General features: G+C 37.4%; 1 protein-coding gene across 2 annotated transcripts in view; it reads right to left on the reverse strand.

Annotated features, from left to right (window-relative positions):
- The window catches only part of IPO11 (importin 11), a 79191-nt gene extending 58228 nt beyond the window's left edge, over positions 1-20963 (reverse strand). The window contains exons 1-8 of one of the 2 annotated variants that reach the window (XM_071425348.1): positions 20831-20963; positions 20281-20348; positions 14192-14276; positions 13763-13906; positions 10365-10465; positions 5533-5605; positions 1968-2171; positions 198-330 (exon numbers count right to left, since the gene is read on the reverse strand). In XM_071425348.1, coding sequence (XP_071281449.1) covers positions 198-330; positions 1968-2171; positions 5533-5605; positions 10365-10465; positions 13763-13900 — 649 coding nt within the window. In that variant the 5' untranslated portion in view covers positions 13901-13906; positions 14192-14276; positions 20281-20348; positions 20831-20963. Of the gene's footprint in view, positions 1-197; positions 331-1967; positions 2172-5532; positions 5606-10364; positions 10466-13762; positions 13907-14191; positions 14277-20280; positions 20349-20627; positions 20770-20830 lie in introns of those variants that run through there. The other variant, XM_071425349.1, reaches the window with a different exon arrangement.
- Between the last annotated feature and the right edge of the window lie 540 nt (positions 20964-21503).

Here is a 21503-nt window from a genome sequence, read left to right on the forward strand (position 1 = left end):
CCCCCTTCTGCATGAGCAGTAGTCCTTCTGCCTTGTTAACAGTACAGGTAAAACAAACCAAAAATACAGTTATTCCTAAGGGGAATGGCTTTGTTAGAGAATGGGAACTATTTACCAAAGAACTTCTATACATTCCCTGTGAAGAAAGTTATTTGATTCCTTACACTTAATGACTTAACATCATTCTATATTATTACCTTTCAATGACAACAAGGTCCTTTCTAGGGAATTTGCAGCTGCAGCTTCATCCCCTGTACAAATCTGTTGTAGGAATGTATCTGTATGGTGATTCCACAAGGAACACGCAAAGCTATAAATACTTGATGTAAGCTGCAAAAGGAATATGAAGAATGTATTTTGTTTCCTGAATTTTGCTATGCCATAATAAATCCCCAAATTTTAAAGGCTGGTTTAGACTATTAAAATATTTAATCCAGCTTCTTGTATGTATCGTGGACCACAATGTTTAATTTGCTTCTTTGTAATGAGTCATACTAACCTTAAGACATTTTCCAGAAAAATACCTTGTCTTGATTTAAAGATATTATGATAGACTCATCGGTGTCCCTGACTACTTGGGTCTATGACTCTCACCTTAAAGAAAACTATTTAGGGCTCTTTTCTTACCTGATTTTCAGTAAATACAGCTGCTGGTGCATAATATGGTATGACGCTTCAAAAAATTATCAGCTTTCCTCATCACCTCTTCTCCCACAAAGACAAGGACAAGCTGTCCATCTTACAGTTAAATGAATGTCTGATCATCTTACTCTGGGACACACTTAGCAGTTACAGGTGCAATATAGTATTGAACAATGCCTACTCCAAAACTAAATTTACTTTGTCGATAGCTGCAAATACTCGTTTTTTTTAAAACACAGAATGACAAATAGATTCTAATCAGGTAGAACTGAACAAATCTCTAACTTAATTCACATTACAGTTCACACACAGTGCTTAACTGATAAAGACTTCTGAATTACAAACAGAAGATGAAGATTTTTTCGCTCAGTTATGGTAGCAACGGATGGCTTCATAATTACATAAACCTGCATTTAGTCTGTTACACCTTATATCAATGGAGTCAAATGCACATGACCTGTTTATTTAGTTGCTTTGAATGAGTAAAGGTTAGTAAAGGTCCTATTTACAAGTCAGTCTTGAATGCCTCAGACTTCTGATGTTTAAAATTTCATCTTATTGATGACATAGACAGAAATTTCTACATAGATAAGTAGGTAAACCTCCATAAACAGTCTTCATTTACAGTACTCACTTTTTCCTTTAAAATGAAGGAATAAATTAAAATTTCAAAAATTCCAGAGTAACATGTTTGGAAAAAATGTTTAAGTCACTAAATTCAGTTAGCTGGTACTACATTGTTGTCCAACTCCAAATGGGTTTGGAGATGCATGGCCTACAGCCAAAATTACATCTGTGTTCTAATCAGTGCATTTTTACAGTGGAGAATGTAAGCTGAATGACTCGATATTTGGCATTTGCATTCACATCTTGCCTTTTAATTAACCTGAAGAGATGGCCTGGAAAAATCTCAAACACATTCCTGCTGGTAGTAAAAACTAAAATATGGTAGTGTAGAAGTCTAAATCCCGGTATTTTTTAAAGAGTATACTGACTTAAAAATTCAGAACACACTTCCAAAAAATCTCAATAAATGCCTAGAAAAGGTCTATCAATGTTCTATAGATGAAGCTCAGCATCTTTACATAAATTAACGCTCAAGCTGTATGCAAAATTAATAAAGATCACAAATATCTCACCCAGAAAATGACCTCCAGTTATTCCACAGTACACAGATACCCACAACGTAAGAGCACTTCTGTTCCAAGGACAGATATTTAAGTCCACAGACATGCCATTAATGCCCTACCAGCTAAACTCAGGAAGAATCAAGCATGTACAATACACAGTTTGCATGCTGTACAGTACTGCATCACATTACTTACATCATAGAAAAGCTTCCTATCTGCAGCAAGCCGTTTGGATGCCAGGGTCTTTGTAACATGGTAAAACGTAAGTAGCGCCCTGTGTTGCTGAAGATCATCCTGCACCTTCACAGATTCTACAAGAGTGGGTATAAGTTCTGGCCATTGTCTTGGGCAGTCCACTCTGGCAACTTTAGCAATCAGTACAGAGATCTGAGTTGCTATCTGCAAAAAATACCACAGACACCACTAAGTCAAAGGGCATTTAGGAAATGAATAATGACAAGATCCACAGTAAAATAAAACCTGAACAAAAAAAAACCCCTAGAATGATACATTTTTTGTGCTTTTTCTCAAGCTGTTTTCAAGTTTGCTGAATGCAAATAAATGTGGAAAAAAAGTTTATGTTTGTAGCAAGCATTACATAAAATACTAAACTTAATACGTTGCTTAAATTTTACATGAAGACCAGTAACTGTATTTATTCTAGAAATCACATAAAGAACCAAGTATCTGGGAACCACTTCTTACTTAGCGATCTTTTCTCTAATTTTCTATGAACATACACTGCTGAGTCCGTATTACCCACAGTTCGGCTCTACCCGACTTTTAGATAGAGCCATTCCTAGCCCCAGGAACACAGATGTGTAAGCCTAAGCCCCATCCCAGTAACTGGAACTGAGACTCTCTCTTGCTCCAGATCTTCAGAACCTCAGGCCAGGAGCACCTGCACTACTCATACCATCTGACTTTGGTTGCTAGGCCCAAGTTCCACTGGCATCAGTCTTGCCAGCAGCTGGAACCTAGTCCTTGGAGCACACATGCATGATGAACAGAGTGAGATTACACAGTAAGACAGGTAAGTGATGCAATCAGAACACAGGACAGGCAGTGATCATCAGGCACAGGGTTTGTTCAGACACAGGTACAGACCACCCACGTTTACACATGACTGGCCCTTTCTAAGCTCTCTTTCTGTCTATTCTACACTTGGCTGCTGTACAACTCCCTTCCCCTAAACATTCCTTAGCATATTTTGCATGGTCACCCAAAACCCTACCTCAAATATCCAAAAATTTCACATTCTTGTTTTTCCTATTCTTCCCATTCTAATTGAAAAGGTCCTTGACTGGATTAGTGAAGTAGACACTCTCTCCCCTCAGCACACTAGAAAACCACACTTCCAGCCTGGGGAAGAAGTCACCTTCTTAGGCTACCAGAAGGGATCCAAATCCAAGGAATTACAGGCCTAAGAAGGATAGAGCTTCTTTACTGGTGCCTGAGCTGTTTCATCTGGAGTCTGACAACCCCACCAAGCTTTCCACCACATTTATTCCCACCATGCTACTTAGTGAGAAGAATTGCTTCAGGAAAATGATGTCAATGTTCACAATGAAGAGCTGGGAGTCCTACTTATTACTATATCAAATTATGTCAATTGACATAACAGGAGGAGCAAATAAATTCTTCTCCCTATGTGACACAAGAAGCAACCTCCCAGGAAAACCAAAAGTACTTTTAACTTGAGCACTGGCTTTTTAAATGGGGAGAAAGAAGAAAAAGAACTTGCTGAATTACATTTGAAGAAGTTTTCTGTTCCACTGTTCCCTCCATATGCTAAATATCTTCAGAGGGCATGGCAATTATGCTTTCACCAGATTATATGTTCTCTTTTTCTCCTACACCTCCCCTGGAAGTCAAGTTGTATCATCACATCTCCATACTATGCCTGCTTCTCACTTTTTTGTGTTGTTTTTCTTTCTATACAAGAGTCAATTTCTTCTGCTTTCAGTGATGCAAAAAGCATAGGCAGATAGCAACTGTGTTATGAACTGTCTGTGACTGGAAAAGTGCAGTTATCAGGAACACAGGATATCAAAACTCAGACATATCAAGCAGGCTGGGAACTAAACGAAAGATTCCTTGGAAAGGACACCTCAGGATACCTACAAGAGAGATTGGGGAACAAAGGGAAAGAAAGGGATATGGACTCTGTAAACATATTTCCATATCACACATAATTGTTTGGGCAATTATTTAGATTGCTGCGATAAAAACAAATAAAAATCTCCACATCTTAAAAAATGACATCCCAAAAAATGTCATAAGGATGTACAAACCAAAACATGAAGCCACTACTCTTTAAAATGTCAGTTAAAAACGTTCCAATCTCAACTGCAACTACAGTTGGAGAACTCGGGAACTGTTAATCGCATTTTAGTGAATTTAAAACAGCAGTGGCATTCTTAACTAAGAAAAATGCTATGCTACCATCTTAGCAGGCAAACAGATGAAATACTAATGAATGTATGAATGTAGGAAAAAAAAATTGATAAAAAGTTTTGGTTTGCAAAAAATATACTTAATATTAGAGTTTCATAGTTAATTTACCTATTAATATATGCAAAAAACCATACAAACTTCAAAATTAAATATTTGATAAATTATATTCCACCTAGTAGAAGCATAAATAACACACACTATGGTTCAGCTTGACATACTTCATAGTTGTTTTTAGTTAACATACAGAAACAAGTAATATTTGTCATATTGTTTACATTGAAACAATATCTGCAGAACAAATTTTAAAACACTTTATATGCTTTTTTAAAAATTGCATTTGCAATGAAAATTCTTAGCTCTAGTCAAAACTGTCATTTCACAATGGGCTTCTACAAAGACTAAATTACCCTAATTTTGATAAAATGCTCTAAATCCTAGAAATTACATTATCCTGTCAAGAAATTCCAAGAAGTTAAAATTGAACTGTCTGCAGAACAGAAGTTTATTCCCAATGCCTTTTCTTTTCAATCTTAACCTTAAGCCTATGATTTCTGTATTTCCTTGACAACATTTTTTAAGATCCAGCTCAAAATATTAGCAAATACTTCCTTGCAGAATCTTATACTTACATGATGAAGAAGTTATCAAAAGTAAGATTGATTCATCTAGTATGGGCATATTCTGTGCCCCTAACATTAGTTCTGGACTCAATATAATAATAAATTCTTATTCTAATCAAAATCATGGCTTACAATTAGTCACTTTATGTAAGAAAAGACACTATCACACTGAAGCTTTATTAAGCTTATTTAAAGTCACTAAAATGCTGTAACTAGACATGTGACAGCAATACTGCTCAGGTGGATTTATACAGCAGCAACCTCAACAGCTCACTCCTGCTCTGCCTCTGCCACATTTCCTTGCATGTCCACACTGGGAGTCAGGTAAGAGAACAGACACAGATGAAAAAAACAAAAAACACTCAGGGAAAGGTTATTTTCCAGCTACATCCATTCCCTGAACCATTTCACCAAATGGTTGCACAAACAGCAAGGGACAACAAACTGCCACTGCAACACCAAAAGAAACAAACCACAGAGACAAAACGTTGTTTCCAGCCAAAGTGGTTCTATAATTCAATGAGTTATGACCTATGGTAAAAGATCTCACTTCAAGGTCTGTCTGCAAAGCGCTATGTAAACTGCAACTTCATTATTATAATAAAATACTTTGTAAAGAAAGAAAACAAGATATCTATCAATACAAGCATTTCTTGGAAGAGTAATAAACAATCACCACTAACCTGATTCACTGGCTCATTAAAGTTGGTGATAAGTCCAGCACGCAATGTAGATTTTTCTTCTTCAGAAAGAGCACTGCCAGGATATATTTATTAAAATATTATTTATTTTCAATTAAAAAATTACTATCGATTCATTTGTAACTATCAAAAAAACTACCAAAACTAACAAAAGAACATCCTTTGTTCTTCCACTATCTCAAATATCCTTAGAAAGAGAGGGAACTGTGAAAAAAATACTTTTAAGGCATTTTAGTCTCACATTCTGAGACTTGATGTGACCTTTTCCAAGATAAATGGCAAAAGAGTTGACAGAGTGAAATACACAGATATACAATGAAAAAACACAAAACTGTACAAAATACAAATTGATTGCTCATAGATAACTGTCATATAGTTATTACTGACAGAATAGAGGATTTGAACATGAATTTGCCCATGTATACTAATGGACAGTGGCCAAAAATATCCAGAAAAAGGCAATCACCATATCAGATGACAGCTTTTTTGGAAAAGCAGTTAAGTCTTTTCTATTATAAATCCTTTTCTATAAGAAAGCAATATATTTACACTTAAAAGTAAAGATCCATTGAAAATTATAGCTTTGTGTGAAAAGTACATTGATATATTCTCCATAAAGTGCAGGGGAAAATAGTGAGCAGGGAAAAAATTCTAAGCCATAAAGGTTAATTTTCATTCAAGTGCAGCATTGCGGTATCTTAACACCTAATTTTAAGTGACCTTTATCAGTTTAAGACTACAAGTTACAGTATGATATCACTCCTGTATTACTTCAGATTTTATATCATTCATGCAATTTTCTTATAATTTCCAGGCAAGAAACACAACACACTGCTCCAAAAAAGGTTTTGTTGGTATTTATAGATTACACTACTGGGGGAAAAGAAAACCCAAACCAAACTAAACAAAAAACCCCAACAAATTTTCATCTACTGATAGCACCTGGAAAGCTGTTTCTCCTTCATAAAAAGCCTGGAAGTTATCACGCAAGGTTGTTCAGATTAAAGTTTCACTTAACATTGCAATGACTTAGAAGCACGCAAACATCACATCTCAGTGAAGGCTAGAGGCTGGAAATTAAGAAGATTAAACACACCAACACAACCACTTCCTCTTGTCTGACCTCAGGCACAGATATAAACTGACTAGTTTTATATACTGAGGTTTAAAATTATATCTAAAGCTCCCTAAAGCATAGGTTTTACTCTAATCTAGACAAATACTAAATATTAATCTCAAAATAATAAGAAAACAGAGGCAGGAATTGCCATAAGAACAAACATTTACAAAAATATTCTAGTTTTCACTTTGTCTTCACCTCTGCAAAAACACAAGTACTCACTATTTCCTAGATCAAAGACTTATCATTTGAAGTATAGTACAAAAGGGGGGCACTTCATCGTTTCACTGGTGACTCAGAACTGTACACTAAGTCTTATTTTCCAAGGTAATTCTAGCATTCAGGAGCCACAACTTTATTTTTTATATTTTAAATCAAGACATAGGCTTTAAGATCTTTTCCGCAAAAAATTAAATTATCCCTAAAAATATTTTGGTTAAAATTTACAGAGATTTCTGCAACAGTAAAAGCTTTTCTGCATGTAACTGTTTTACTTATTAATCTAGAGCCATGAGAAGATGTTCCATGACAATAATTTTTTGAGGGTTTTTCTTTTATAATATGAAAATGCAGTGTGTAATTTCCTCACATGCAGGCATCCTCTAAGTGGTTTCTAAAACTTAAAAGCTCTTATTAATAATATTTAAAAATCTATAATCAATTAAATATAGATTGTATAATAACTCACTTTCAGAGACAATAGAAAGCATGTAAAACCTGGTTTTTAAAGAAAAAAATAGCCCATTTTACTATATTACTGAATTTATTTTGTTTCTGGGCTCACAAGACCCCTGGCTTTAAACTCTTTTTCATAATTATATTAAACTTATCATATGCACAGTCTAAGAGCAGCAAGAATTCAGTTCATTACTTACTGTAAATAAAAACGCTGTAATTAAGCTTTTGCCATTGCAGACAAAACAAAGGAAAGAAAATAAACAGATTCATGAGGACCAGCGCTTTAAAGACACCAGCTTGTGACAAGCAAAACTGGAAAACAGTAATGAAAAAAATCTAAGAAATCAATGTCGATGCAAGTGTCACCCAGCAGCACTGTGTGACAAGAGTTCCTGAGGGTTTGCCAGACCGTGGGAGGAGGAACTCAGCGTTCAAACAACACGAGAGTGACATCTGCCGGAGAAGAGGGACACCCTCAGCCCCTCGAGGAGACACAGACCCGCACCACTGCCCTCAGTCTCCCTTAATACCTTGCAAGAAAGCCAATTCCACAATTCTGCCTGTAAAAGTTACAGGCAGGGGAGAAGTCAGGAAGAACGTGCCTCCTTCAGCCAGTTATTTCCCTTCAGCATTGAATTATATGTGCCCAAAAATTAAAACAACTTCATCTACACATGAACTTCTAAGTACTATCTACTATGCTGTAGTCTTTCACAATTTGCAAATTCAACATTACTTTGATCTTCTTCTGTGTCCATGGTATGGAGAAATATACATCCAAATACTTTAAAAATTATTTTGGCGCTTTTTTTAAAAAGGCCTGATATTTCACATTTGGATTTATGGCTTATGAGAGGTCATCACACAACTGAAAACATATATTTGAAAAGTATTGTAAAGTATTGTACTGTGTTGCTAACACAGTACTCAAACAAGAGAACAAAGTCCACAAGAGACAGGATACAATTGTCTGTAAAATCAAAAACACGTTCAACTCTTGAAATCAAGACAAACCATTTCTGAGGAAAATAAAAACACATACAAAATCATCCTGTGAGACCGGCTTTTGAGGAGGCTGACAACAAATTTCAAAAGAAGAAGCCAAATTGTGCCTGAAAAGAGGCTATGACAATTCTAGGCACTTCGCCATAGCTGTATGAAAAGCTACCTGAAATAGAAGGAGGGAGGAAGTTCACAGGCTCATCTTCTAAATCACTCTCACTGGAAAATGCAGTTCTAAGCCTGATCTATACATCAAAACATGCTTTGATGTACTACTATGGATGGAGAGCAGACAGCTGCTGAAGTGAGATGCAAGACAAAAGGCAAGAATTTTGCAAAGACAACAAAAATGCAGCATCTACAATGAAGTCTTCAAAAAATCATGGTATTCAAAGTATGATTGGTTCACAAAATTATCAACTGAAAATTAAATCAGGATTTTTCAAAATTACCTCAACTTATTCTAGGAGAAATGTGATCTGGTTGAGTGCAGACAAAATGTCACATCTAACATATTTAGAAAGAAAAACAGTTGGACACAGAAGAAAAATTTACTATGCATTACCCCATTGAATCCTTAACAGCAGCCAACAAATTTTAAAATTTATTTTATCATTTAATTGCACTAAATTAGTGGCAGGAAAGTTAGAAATGGGGAAAAATAGGGTTGCATGGGAAATTTAATATAGATTTAACTCATGGAATCTTTAACAGCCAAGAAAAATTTATTTTTTAAATTGCATTTAATTTAAAACTACAGGGAAACTAACTACATTAAAATATTTCTATTTAATTTTTACCTCAAACAGTAAAATTCCACTTTTTAGTTCTGCAAGAAATAAACTACACTTTTTTACCAGAAATACTACTAGTGGCTAAAAATACTAACAAATTGAAACAACGTTTAACTTCTTCCAACAGTTCCAGCGAAGTACCAGTGTTGTAAGCAGAATCCTGTTAACCAGAAATGTCAAAGATATATGCCATCTTTCATGAAAAAGATGCTATTTTCCTTTTACATAGAAAAGAATCCAAATCCTTGCAGATGTTTTGCAATTATATACTAATTCACACATACAAATACTCTAGTGCTCTATGCCATAATGAAGGAGTACTACACCACTTAAAATGTGCTGTGGATACGGAATTTTATAGTTTTTCATTCCTTCGGTAGATCTTTGGAAAGGCTTACAATGCAAGGCAAAATACATTGAACTATCTCAAACAATGAACAATGAAAATCATATTTTGCATCATAACACGAACTTAGATTTGTGATCCAGAAAAACTGTACCTAGAATTCCACCTAATACCCTACATCTGACAGTGACAGTCCCACCTATTACAAGCATTTGAGACTGAACACTTGCAAGCCTTTGAGTTCTGGAATTGAAGCTCTTTGTGAAAGCACACCTGTTTTTAAAGGAAAGATAAGCACTTCACACAAAAGACTGGGAAGTATATAATTCTACACGTTACATATTAAAATGGCACTTTTTGTAAATTTTAAATAAATTACATGGTGCTCATGAAAAGTGCCTATATTTCTCATCTTCTTTGGAGAACTCTTTGTCATGCCTTAAAGAACAATGAAAAAAGAAGACCAGAACTTTTTAGTATGGTAACTGCTGCCTCCTTCCTGTGTACACATTCAATACATATCAGCTTGAACAAAATGAAATGTCCTTCTCACTGTCCAAGAGATTACTTTTCACTTCTGTCACTCTCAGTAAACCCAGATGTTAACGTTGCAACACATACTGCATCACTTCAAAACCTATTACCTATGAAACAGCCTTCTAAGTCAGCTCTCAAAAGTAAATCAAGAACAGTCATAAGAAGCAATATAAAGACAAAATGTTTTATCAGCAAGTCCTGAAGTTTGAAGCATGTTGTCAGTTCCACCACAAATTCTATAGTAAATTCTACCAACTAAAGATCTCCTGTTTTTCCAGCCTGGCAATCATAACAAAGCCAACTTTAGGATGGTTAAGTGGAAGATCTCAAAACTTACTGTGGTGCGACCCGTCTCCAGTAGCGATCAATTCCATTTTTAAAGTACAGCACAGCTAACCATCTTACATTCACATCCAGGCTATGATTTGTAAAGATATTCTGTTAAAAAAAAAGAAAAAGTTAAAAATTTCTCAAGATACCACAAGAAAGACAGAAATTGTATCAATGCATGTCCTGGTATATGTAGAAATACACACACCACAGTGATATGGGTGTACATAAATAAAAAGCCTTAATCATCATTTGACAGGGAAGTGAAAACACTGGTCTAAGCATAAATTTTTAGAGATTAAAAAAATGTTTATCACTAGCCCAAATTTTGACTTATTTAAAAAAACAATATATAAGGCAAACGTATTGCTAATCTTGTCTGGCAGAGAAGGAAATATAAGGGTATATAAATCAGACAATTTTTACAATCTTTAATGACATAGCTCTCAGAAGTTTGTGCCACTGCAGAACACAGGCTAATTCCTTATTCTAGTCAGAATCCAGTCTTCAGACTATTTATTCATTATGTTATTTATTCATATGGCAAGAACCATCCTATCTAGCAATACTGTTTTAAAATAGTGACCTGGTAGGTCTGCAATTCTCAAATTTGACTATGCTTAGGAAATCAGGAAATTAGTTTCTACCAATAAAAAGCTATGTACCTGTAGATACATACATATATATACACTTTTATATATCTGTATGTACATACAGACAAACACAGAGGAGTTATTTTGTATGGTAATGGTGTAAAATTAATCAACCAAGAGAAACTAAAATAAAGGTAGGCTATTGAATCTCAACACAGGTACTACTCTGAACAGCAGCTCTCCTCCCGTTTTCTACTGCATCAGATGGATCCTTCTCAAGGGGTGAGACATCATTACTCCCACCTTTAGAGAGCAAGCATGCGTGAAGCATGTTCTTACTATACAGTACACTGCAGAAAGAGTGCACCACTTGTATTTCTTGCTTTTAGAAGTCCAGTAAGAAGGGACCTGAAAAATGCAGGGATTCTGGTCAAAAGTATCTGCTACTTTTGGGCACCATGCCTGCAAACACAGGCATAAACAAACCTTTCAAATAACTCAGCACAGCAGAAACCTGGGACCTCATTTTCACTATGAATTGAAAACATAATTTTCTCTCAAAATCTACTTTTATTAATAGTAACATCTATCTAGAGGTAATGGCCAACCCAAAAAAACCCAACACACTCCAATCACTAGAAAGTAAACAGATTTACATGCCAACAATGACATAAACTTCAAAACTAGCAATTGTAGAAAAATATCAGAAAGGTGGTAACCCACCAAAAATAGCACACAACACAAAAATGATCTCTATGTAATATGTTCTCCTTCCCCAAAGCTCATTTAGGAAGACAGACTGAATCTCTAAAAGACTTGACCTTTCCCAAATGCAATTTAAGCATATTAAAATACTAACAGCTAACTTCAAACACCATTTCCACATTACAAAAATAACATTTCAAAATAAATGAAACATGGAAAACCCAAAATACTCATACTGAATATTCCTCTCCTTGCTAAAATATTTAGCAAAAGCAAAGCTTCCACAGATAAACACCCTGAAACTAGACCAGACCTAGACAGAAAAAGACCAAAGAATCTACACAAAAACAAGTAGAACTTCTCATAACACTCTTTATCTTCATATGAACTTCCTAAAACATGAAGTACTTAATATAACACCGTAATGCTGTCACAGACAGAACAGGAATGAAGCCAATATACAAACTGATATAACTTGCACAGAGGTTCTTTTCAAAACCATCCAATTCTGAATCAAAAGAGAGATACGTAATACCTTCAAAAGAGAAACACAGAAAGTAATGATAGCAACTCCACTAGGTACTAAAAATGGTAGGATCAAGGATGCATGTCTCATGATCTTCTTTATGATTTTCTCTACTCTGTCCCAGAAGCAAGTGTATCTCACAGTAAGTAATTACATTACTTGCCACAACCCACAGATATCAGCTGTCTTACCCTCTCTCCATTTACATTAACTTGTTTCCCTGAATCCTTTTCTGCTCCACCAAGAAGATGTCAACTATTTTCTCTCCCAGACAGCACACTTGTCATGATCAAGTTAAAGAAACAGACTCCTCACTTGTTTAGTTTGGAAGACTATATCGATATTTCACTCTTAAAGAAAGGCTGATGTGGCCCCAACAAATCCACCTAACCACATAAAAAGAAATTATCAGCATTTGAATATTATGTACCAGCATATGCATCTTTAATAAGCATCTAAACATCTGAATTTTTAGTCCTTATATTTAAAATTAACTCATATCTGTTCCAGTTACCTGTGAGTACTCAATTTGTTTACACCCCAAGGTGTAAGATCTCAAAGCAAACATGACTAAAGGAAAAAAACATCATTAGTGGCAATTTCTGCTGGTTTCTATCAAGATCATTTACCACCGCAGCTACACTATTGCAAAGCCAGTACATAAAAGGAAATTTGACAGCTCAAAGTATCTTCTTCTACTCCTTTCTCTAAATCCTCGGGCTCACCTTCAACCTTCCAAACAAATTAGAGGGTTTATAGAGACCAGAACACATCACCCAACAAATCTGAGGCATTCGATCTATGCACTATGAGGACAGATGTTTGTAGAAAAAACATTTTACCTCTGTTTTTAAGACTATTATAAACATATGCAGAGATATTGGAGAATAACAACAGTGTTAACTTTCACGTATCTTTGCTGAAACAGCTTCATTTCCTTTTTGACTGTGTTGTCATCATTTTGACCATATTAATGCATCCATTTCACTAATGGTCATAGTACTTCTAGAAGTATTCATCTTCCCCATTCCAGACCTTACTACCATAGCCAGGTCAGTTAATCTCCCTGGGAGTTTCCCTCCACTAACAAAAAGGAAAGTAATCCCAGAGAGGTATCACACAATTCAATGGAAAGCATGAGGGAACTTCTATGAAAATGCTCATAAAGCATCATCTTCCCAGAAAAGGAAAGGTCCTTATTGCCTTGATATATAAAAGGTCCCCTGCCTCTTGAGGCAGTAAAGGCAATTCCTTTGAGTAGGGCCCTCTTGGCCTTTCACCATCCACAATTCACAACAGGCAAAGAAAAGATTTAGCACTACTGCCCACTCATACTGCTAGAGACTGGATTTCCACCTTCTGAATACCTGGGAAAAGAGCTTACTTTGAGATACAGTGATGACAATGCCTAGCACTGTTGTATCCTACTTACCACATCCTTCAGCATAAGGATTCTACTGCCTGGACCATGACAACTCAGGGCTTCCCCTCAGCCAGAGGTTATGGTTCAACCGTGTTCTAGAGACCAGTACTCAAAATTATTAAGAGTTTACTTAGTAGCACTTTTTCACTGTATCTTACCAACAAGACTGAATAAAAACCTGGCTGTGTCTCCCATTGCTTCAGTTGCTCCTCAGCTGGCTTCAACACTGCAGTATCTTGGCTAGTAGCTTGTGTCAAGACTTGCAAAACAACAGTGCTAGCACTGTTGAGATCCATGAAAATCTGAAAACATTTAAAAAGGAGAAAAAACACCTAATGAGAAAAAGATAGCAAATATAGACAGGTATTTTCCATTCTTATTATCCAAACACCCCACGCTTATTTTTCATTAGACTACACAGTGTAAAGATAGCGCGACACCCACTCACAGGCAGTTGAGGTACAGGGATAGAACTATTTGCTTTCAGAAATCTCTCAGCAGAAGGAGCAGGCATTAAATCAATCATTACAAGCACATTTGCTAGATCGGAGGAATTGCAGGAAATATTTTGATTGTAAAACAGTTACCTCTTTTGTGAAGCACAGCAGCTAAGAGCAAAACTGCAACTAGAGATAATTACTCAGCTGTAAGCAGAGCAAACCATGGGGTTGTCTGAAAGAGGCAAAAATGCAGATTATTAACATTTTTGCATTTTACTTTTTCTTCAAGACAGAAAACGGCACATTCATATAGTCACATTCTATAACTCAAATTCATCCAAACGATTCATATTAATTAAAAAAGAAAGCATTAAGTCTCACAATTAGTCTTACATGATACAGAATTTTCCTCAATGTATTTGGTTTCCTTCTTATTTAGCATACAAATGCTAACCAGCTGAACTATAAATGCATATTGCCAAATTTCCAGTTTATATACGTGGTTTGCACTCTTGTACGCTATGAAGGCAAAACAAAACCCTGCTCTCCAGATGATAAAAATTACACTTATAATGACCACAGAAACAATGTTACAAGAAGAAAAAGACACATATATGAAAGAAACTATGAAGTCTGTTTTCTGCTTAAAAAAAAATACAGTTTAAAGCCTAATTAAATTTTAATAACACATACACAGTTGAATATTCATATACTTAGGTTTTCTAAATGATCAACAAAGAACAGTTTCTCTTCAAAGAAGAGAGAGAAGGAGGTTGAAGTGGGGCATCAGGAGGAATTTCTTCATGGAAAGGATTAATAAACATCAGAATGGGCTGCCCAGAGAAGCTGTGGAGTTGTCATCCCTGGAGGTGGTCAGGAAAAGACTGGATGTGGCACTTAGTGCAGTGGTGTAGCTGACAAAGTAGTGATCTGACAAAGGCTGGACTCAGTCTTGGAGGTCTTTTCTAATATCTTGATTGGAAATCACTTCTGTGATTTGCTTTTGTTTAATGGGAAAAAAAGGTTTATTTTTCCACCTTCAGGAAAAAGATCAAGATTAAAATTGTTACAGTAATAGTAACGAAGTGGAAGACATGAAATTTATTCTGACACAGGTTTAAAAATTTTAATTTTTTTTTTTAGAAAAATCACCTTAACAACAAAACTAGCCACAATACTGGAGAGCTTTTATACCAGTAATAGCATTGCACAATTGAAAAAAAAAGTTCTTCATCTCCAAATCTCCAACCATCCTCTAAAAAAGCTGACTAAAATTTGAAGGTCCTAAGGTTAAAAAAAGTCTACATTTAAACCCATGAAACACAAAATCACATCTCTCCTCACAGCAATAATTAAATTGTTGACTCCATCTCTGCTTTATACTTTCCATGTGAAGAACCTTCCAATCTTTCTGCTTTAACCAGTTGTGCACAAGGTAGCAGAAGGGGGGTTACTACAGGGGTGTCTTCTGTGACGAGCTGCAAGAGGCTTCCCACACGTCTGACAGAAGCAGTGCCAGATGGCCCCAAGACACACCTGCCACTGGCCACAACTGAACCCACCAGCAACAGCGGTAGCACCTCTAGAAAAACATGTCTAAGAAGAGGGAGGAAAAACCTGAAGGCTTTGGCTTCCACTGGAAATTTATATACTCCACTAGAACACTTCTCATTAGAAGACATACTTGAGTTAATAAAATGCAAGCACAAAAAACAAGTGACTTTTTTCCAGTTTCTTATTTCAAAACAATTAGCTGGCAGTTCTAAAGATAACAACAAAGGACAACAACAAAAATCAAAGAGAAATATTTGCTTCTTTAATAATGTTTCTCATTCCTGAAAAGGTTTGTACTTCCATGTAAAAACTATGGAGCAGCTATGGTTTGAGCTACTGCTCAAAAAAAAAACCTCAAGAAAAATCAAACAGCTTAGTGGGTTAGAACAAAAACTTATTTAATTCAATGCTCTTGCTCTGTCAAAACCACAGCAGATACTCAGGTCAGAACATTTTACATAATGCTGGCTTGCCATCCAGAAAACTCTGGTTCAAGGATTTTCTATTAAGAGGCAGGGAATTTAACAGCCCTCAAGATTTAGTCTCCAATGAATTTGCACAGTTGCTTTTTGATCCCATATAAAGATCATTAGATGAGGCCATCACAAGCCAAATAGCAAAACTGAATTAGAAAATAATCTCCCCAGAGATAGGTCAACTACAAATAATGTTTATAAATACTGTAAAATATTTAGTGAAGTGGTATAATCTGTATGATTTGGATAGCAAAAAATTAACTGGAAAAACATCTAATAAACGTGTAGCAAATACAAATGGCAGACATGCAAAAAAGCTGTCTATTGCCACTGCTTTTTAAAAATTCCTCTGAACAGTTTCTGTTTTCTTCTAGTAAGTCGCTATTTTACTTGTATTAATTTCTAATTTAAAAAAAAACAGAAAGAAAATAAAGAGAAATTTAAAAATTTCAACAAAATATTTTGAATCAATCCTTACTGTACAAAACTTGAATTTGCAGTTTAAGCTAGCTACAAATTAGTTAACCTAAAACAAAGAGCTACGGTGACCAAAATAAATAGTATAACCCTCTGCTTCTCCCTGAACCCCTTAAATACCCAAAGAGGGAAGGAGCAGGAAAAAAGCAGGTTTTCCTTTGGATCATGTTTTCCAATAATTTTCACACCACATTGTTGACAGGTAAATGTGCTAGGCATAAAAAAGCAGACAGAGCAGCAAGCAGCTTTTATTTCACACTCTTGACAAAATGTGATGTAAACTTAGAACAAGCTTACAAACTGTGACTGAGCCATAACTGCCCAGCAAAAGGCAGGGGTGGGATCCCGGGGGCACACACAACAAAAAAAACCCAAACAAGCCAAAAAGTCAAGCCATCTAAGCACACTGTTCCACAAACACTAGAGGACATTATAGGAGCAAGGAGGACTACATGACTTCAAACAATGCCATTCAGGTTCAAGTCCTAGCATGTAATTTCAACTCTGACGAAGTCGTTACCTTCCCTTCTCACTGACAGGATTTCTACAGGGAGCTTATTCTCTGCATGCTCCCTGTAAAGACAATCCACTCAGGGAGGGCACCAGCTCCTATCTTAGTGGTATCTGCTCAAAATGCAGTTTTAATTACTGCCATGTAGAGATGCACTTGTGAAAGTTATTCCTGCAGACAGACACAGCTGCACCTTGGGAGTTTAAACCCAGATCTCTCCAATCTTAGATTGTTGTGATACTCTCACACTGCCCTCTTTTCTTTTCTAATTGATGAGATAGAGACAATCCTCACTATTTAAATATCTGACTTCAGCTGTTGCATGGGAAAGGCAAAAGGGACATAGGTTACTCCAGAGACTGGTTAAATCACAGAGACAAGGACTTTCTCCATAGTTCATGGGATTTCTACACCTTTACTCAGTACTGAACTATATCTACAAGACTGTCCTAGAGATGCAACTCAGAAGGTGAGTATTAAATAGCTATTGTCTTTTGGGTACTTTCAGAGACATGAGGCACCTATAGAAATTTTGGCAGTCTGTCAACCTTATAAGCAACACATTTTTAGAAGGAATGGTCTAAAGGTCTGCATCTGTGTCACAACAGCCAGAATTTCCAGGTTTGATTACTGAGTAAGGGTGTCATTTCCTTTTTTTGTTTACTAACATCAGTCTGTGTCTTCACAATAAACACTGAGCAGTATCAGGAATGTTCACTGCCTTTTCTGTCGTCCACACCTATTGCTATAACAACCAAATTGCACACAAACATATTGGAGGAAGGAAAAGAAATCCCTTTCACTAGAAAGTATTCAATGTCTTAAATGTTCTAGTTTTATACTAGCCATGTCAGTTTAATGTTTTTCCTTAATAGTCAATGTTTCTGATACTAACAAATAAGTATCTAGGTACTTTTCCCTTCACACTAAAAAGCATCCTAATTTTAAAATCACATGAGCTATGAAAAGAAATTGGCAACTACTAAACATCTGAAGGGGTACAAAACAAAGGATTTCATCACTAAACACCTCCCTACTTCACTTCTTCTGAGAGAATGCAGTGTAACAACTCACTCATATCCAGATAATTAATTCTGTGTATTTTTGTTCTCTTTTGTTAAGGATCCAATTAATTCTTTCCAGCTGTAAGAAGGTGCAAGAATAAATTAAGATTTTATGAAATCAGAAGAAGACAAAGTCATAAACACATTACACAAAATACAGTGTGCTCTCTCTGATCATAATGCAAATACATTCTGGGCTACTTCAAGAGCACCAGTGGCTCTGAGGATATGGTGATCCTGCTTTACCCAGTGTCTGAGATGGTTCCTAGGACTCAATTTCCAGCTTGATTCTCACAGTTCTCCCTCTCTTCAGTTCAAGAAGGAGCAAACTGGAAAGAGGTCAGAGCTACTAGGATAGTCTGTGGTCTAAAGCAAATTATCTGTGAGGAGGTAAAGTTTAATGTTGTTTAAGACAGTGGAACCTAAGGAAGACTTTGCAGACACCTAAAACTAATTCCCCAAAGAGTGCTTACAAAGAGGACTTGCTGCTTCCTACCAACAGATTATACAACTAACAAACAACTTTAAAGCTACACCCTGCAGCTCAGAAGTAGAAAATTGGGACTGTCATTTACAGCACATTTGTTTCAAGGAAAACACGAAAAAAAAAAAAGTTTCCATGCTGAAAAGCCACAAGAACTCCTGAAACAAGTAACACAAACACTGGCATTCAGTCATAGAGATAAGATACGTTACCAAGGATACTCTCACCTTCAGGAAAAGTTGTTAGTTACACTGATTTTTCTCCAGCCTTCCACAAACTCCTCCACAAATCTCTTTTCTAGCATTGCAGTTATCTGCATCAATCATGCCACATGCTCATAGTCCTACTGAGGAATGCACCCAAAAGAACTAAAACTATCCTGGTTATTGAAGGTACTACTTAAACTCACTAATAACTACAGCAATCACCAAAACCAACACAATGACTAATATTAAGCATTACTAAAATTTTTCAGAACCTACATATTAATTTTTCTTTATGTAATTGAACCAAGCTATCTAAAGTTTGCCCAATTTTTAAGCCACAGTAAAGAAGACAAAATGTCTGAGCAGCGAAGAGTTAGAGGTGTTTTTTTCCCATACTGGTAGTGACAGAAACACAGAAGTAGAATTTCCAAAATTTCATTTTTAGAAAAATTTAATATTGAAACTAAAACTTAGGTCTGAAAAAAGCATGCAGAAGACATGAATGATACAAGAACTAAGAACAGCGAGGACCACAGTAACAAAGGACAGCAACAAGCAAGGCTGACAACAATGTTAAGGAAAGTCAATCAGATTATAGTAAAAACTCTGAGAAGAAGAATGAACTTTGATATTAAATAGTAGCCACCAAAGTGACCAAAAATTCCCAACAGAAAGACCAGGGAGCAAAGAAATGAGACAATTCCAAGGATTAACTCAAAAATTACTGTGTCATAGTGTTCAGGACTGATGACACAGGAAAAGACAAAAGGATACACAGACGATGTAAGAATATTTTTAACATTTAATAGTAACTTTCTAGGATGACCAATACTACAAGGTCAATCTCATTCCTTTAATTTCTTCCTAATTTATCTAATTTAATGGATTTTTAAAAAGACCTGACAGACCACTTAAACTAGTGCCATACAGCTGAGATGGAAACGCATGTTTCATTCAGTCCTCATGTTCTGAAACAGGTTTAAACCCTTTCATTTTAACTACAGTTAACTCCCACTTTTGATGAGACAGTCTCAAAATGTTATATGTAAAGCATGGGTGACAAACACCTTTATCATTTATACACATGATAATAAGTGTCCCTGATGAGAACAGTACAGTGAAAGAATGAGAGAAGAAAAACAGAGAGCAGTAACAAATTTGGTATTGCCATGAAGTTTGAAGAAACCAAACTCCATAAGGGACATGCTTTTTGCAAAAACTCGGATATATCCTACATACATATAAATTTGAATTCAGTAGCATTTTGCTGATGTGCTGTGTGAGCTGATTTAAAAGCCAGACCAAATATGTTGCAGATATGACTTCACGTATGAGAGAGACATGGGAAACAAGGCACATGGAAGTGTAAGTGGGAAGCTGCAACACCATTGCATTTAGGGCCTTGTCCTTGTATTTTACACATAGTGCTGTCTTCCACGGTAACAAATTGGAGAAATAACTCACCACTGCTGCACTGAGCCTGCCTCTGTTTAAGGGAAGACTGCTCGGCAGAAAAATTGCTGTTCTTCAGCCTGCAGGAAGAAAACAACCACCTGGAATAAAGGCAAGTACGCGCCCCTTCCCGCACAAAACAAGTTCTCTCGGGTTAGCGCCTCATCTTCCTCCCAAGCCTTCCATTAATTCCAGCCTAACTAAAAACTGTTTCAAGGAGAAAGCGGGAAACTGTTCCCTGGAATTAGGTAACAGTTATTTACTTCCTGCTCCGAGCAGGCCCTTTGCCGCGGCCACCAGTAAGAGGTACGGGAGGCCTGGCTGCCCTAACCCCGGGGGCGGTGCCCCGGAGCCGGTACTGTGGCGGGCACTCCACGCCGAAGCCGCGCCGGCTCGGGCAGCGCGAACGGGGGCACAGCCGGCAGAGCAGCAGCCGAAGCGAGTACGAAGGAGCAGCGCCGCCGGCAGCGGCGCAGCCCCGGGCTCCGTGCCCCGAGCGCTGCCCCGCTGGCAGCCGCCGGCGCCGTTCCCCCCGTCCCGTCCCGTCCCCTCCCGGCCTCACACGAATCGGGACCAGCGAGCGCCGCTCCGGCACCACCGCCTCCCCGGCGCACGACCCTGACGTCACGTCCCCGCGACGCCAGAGCGCTCCCGCGCCGCTCCGCCGGCAAAAGAGGGGCGGGGGAGGGGCCTGGGGCGTCGGGGGCGGGGCCGGGGCGTCGGGGGCGGGGCTCCCGGAGCGCGCTGCCCGCTGACGTCAGGCGGCGGCTACACGCGCGCAGGGCGGTTTGGCGCGCGCGGCAGCCGATGGCACTTCCCTGAAACGTTCCCGAGGGGAGGGGGGACATCAGGGGTGACGTGCGTGGTGTTCATGTCAGAACATAACGCTAAAAATGTATGTATGAGAAAGTAAAGCAAAAAATACAGAAAGGATTAAAAAAACGAGTGTACTTTATTGGCGTGGCAGCGGCTGGGAATGACTGCACCGGCACTGTGACTCCGGGCCACGATCGGGCGGGCGCTTTGTGCGGAGTCTGGGCGTTAAAGCGCCGCGTTATCTTCTCGGCAGAAATTGATGAGGGTTGCCCTGCAAATCCATCCAGCCTTCCTTCCTTTCCTTCCTTCCTTTCCTGCCTTCTTCCCCTCTTTCCTCTTTTCCATTTTTTTCTTCCTCTTTTTTCCTCTCTCTCCCCCTCTTTCATTCATCTCGCCTTTTCTCTTTTTCTTTCTGCCCT

This window comes from Agelaius tricolor, unplaced genomic scaffold (genome assembly GCF_023055355.1).
Source record: "Agelaius tricolor isolate 1412-34295 unplaced genomic scaffold, bAgeTri1.0.p SCAF_4, whole genome shotgun sequence".
NCBI classification, from domain to species: Eukaryota; Metazoa; Chordata; class Aves; order Passeriformes; family Icteridae; genus Agelaius; species Agelaius tricolor.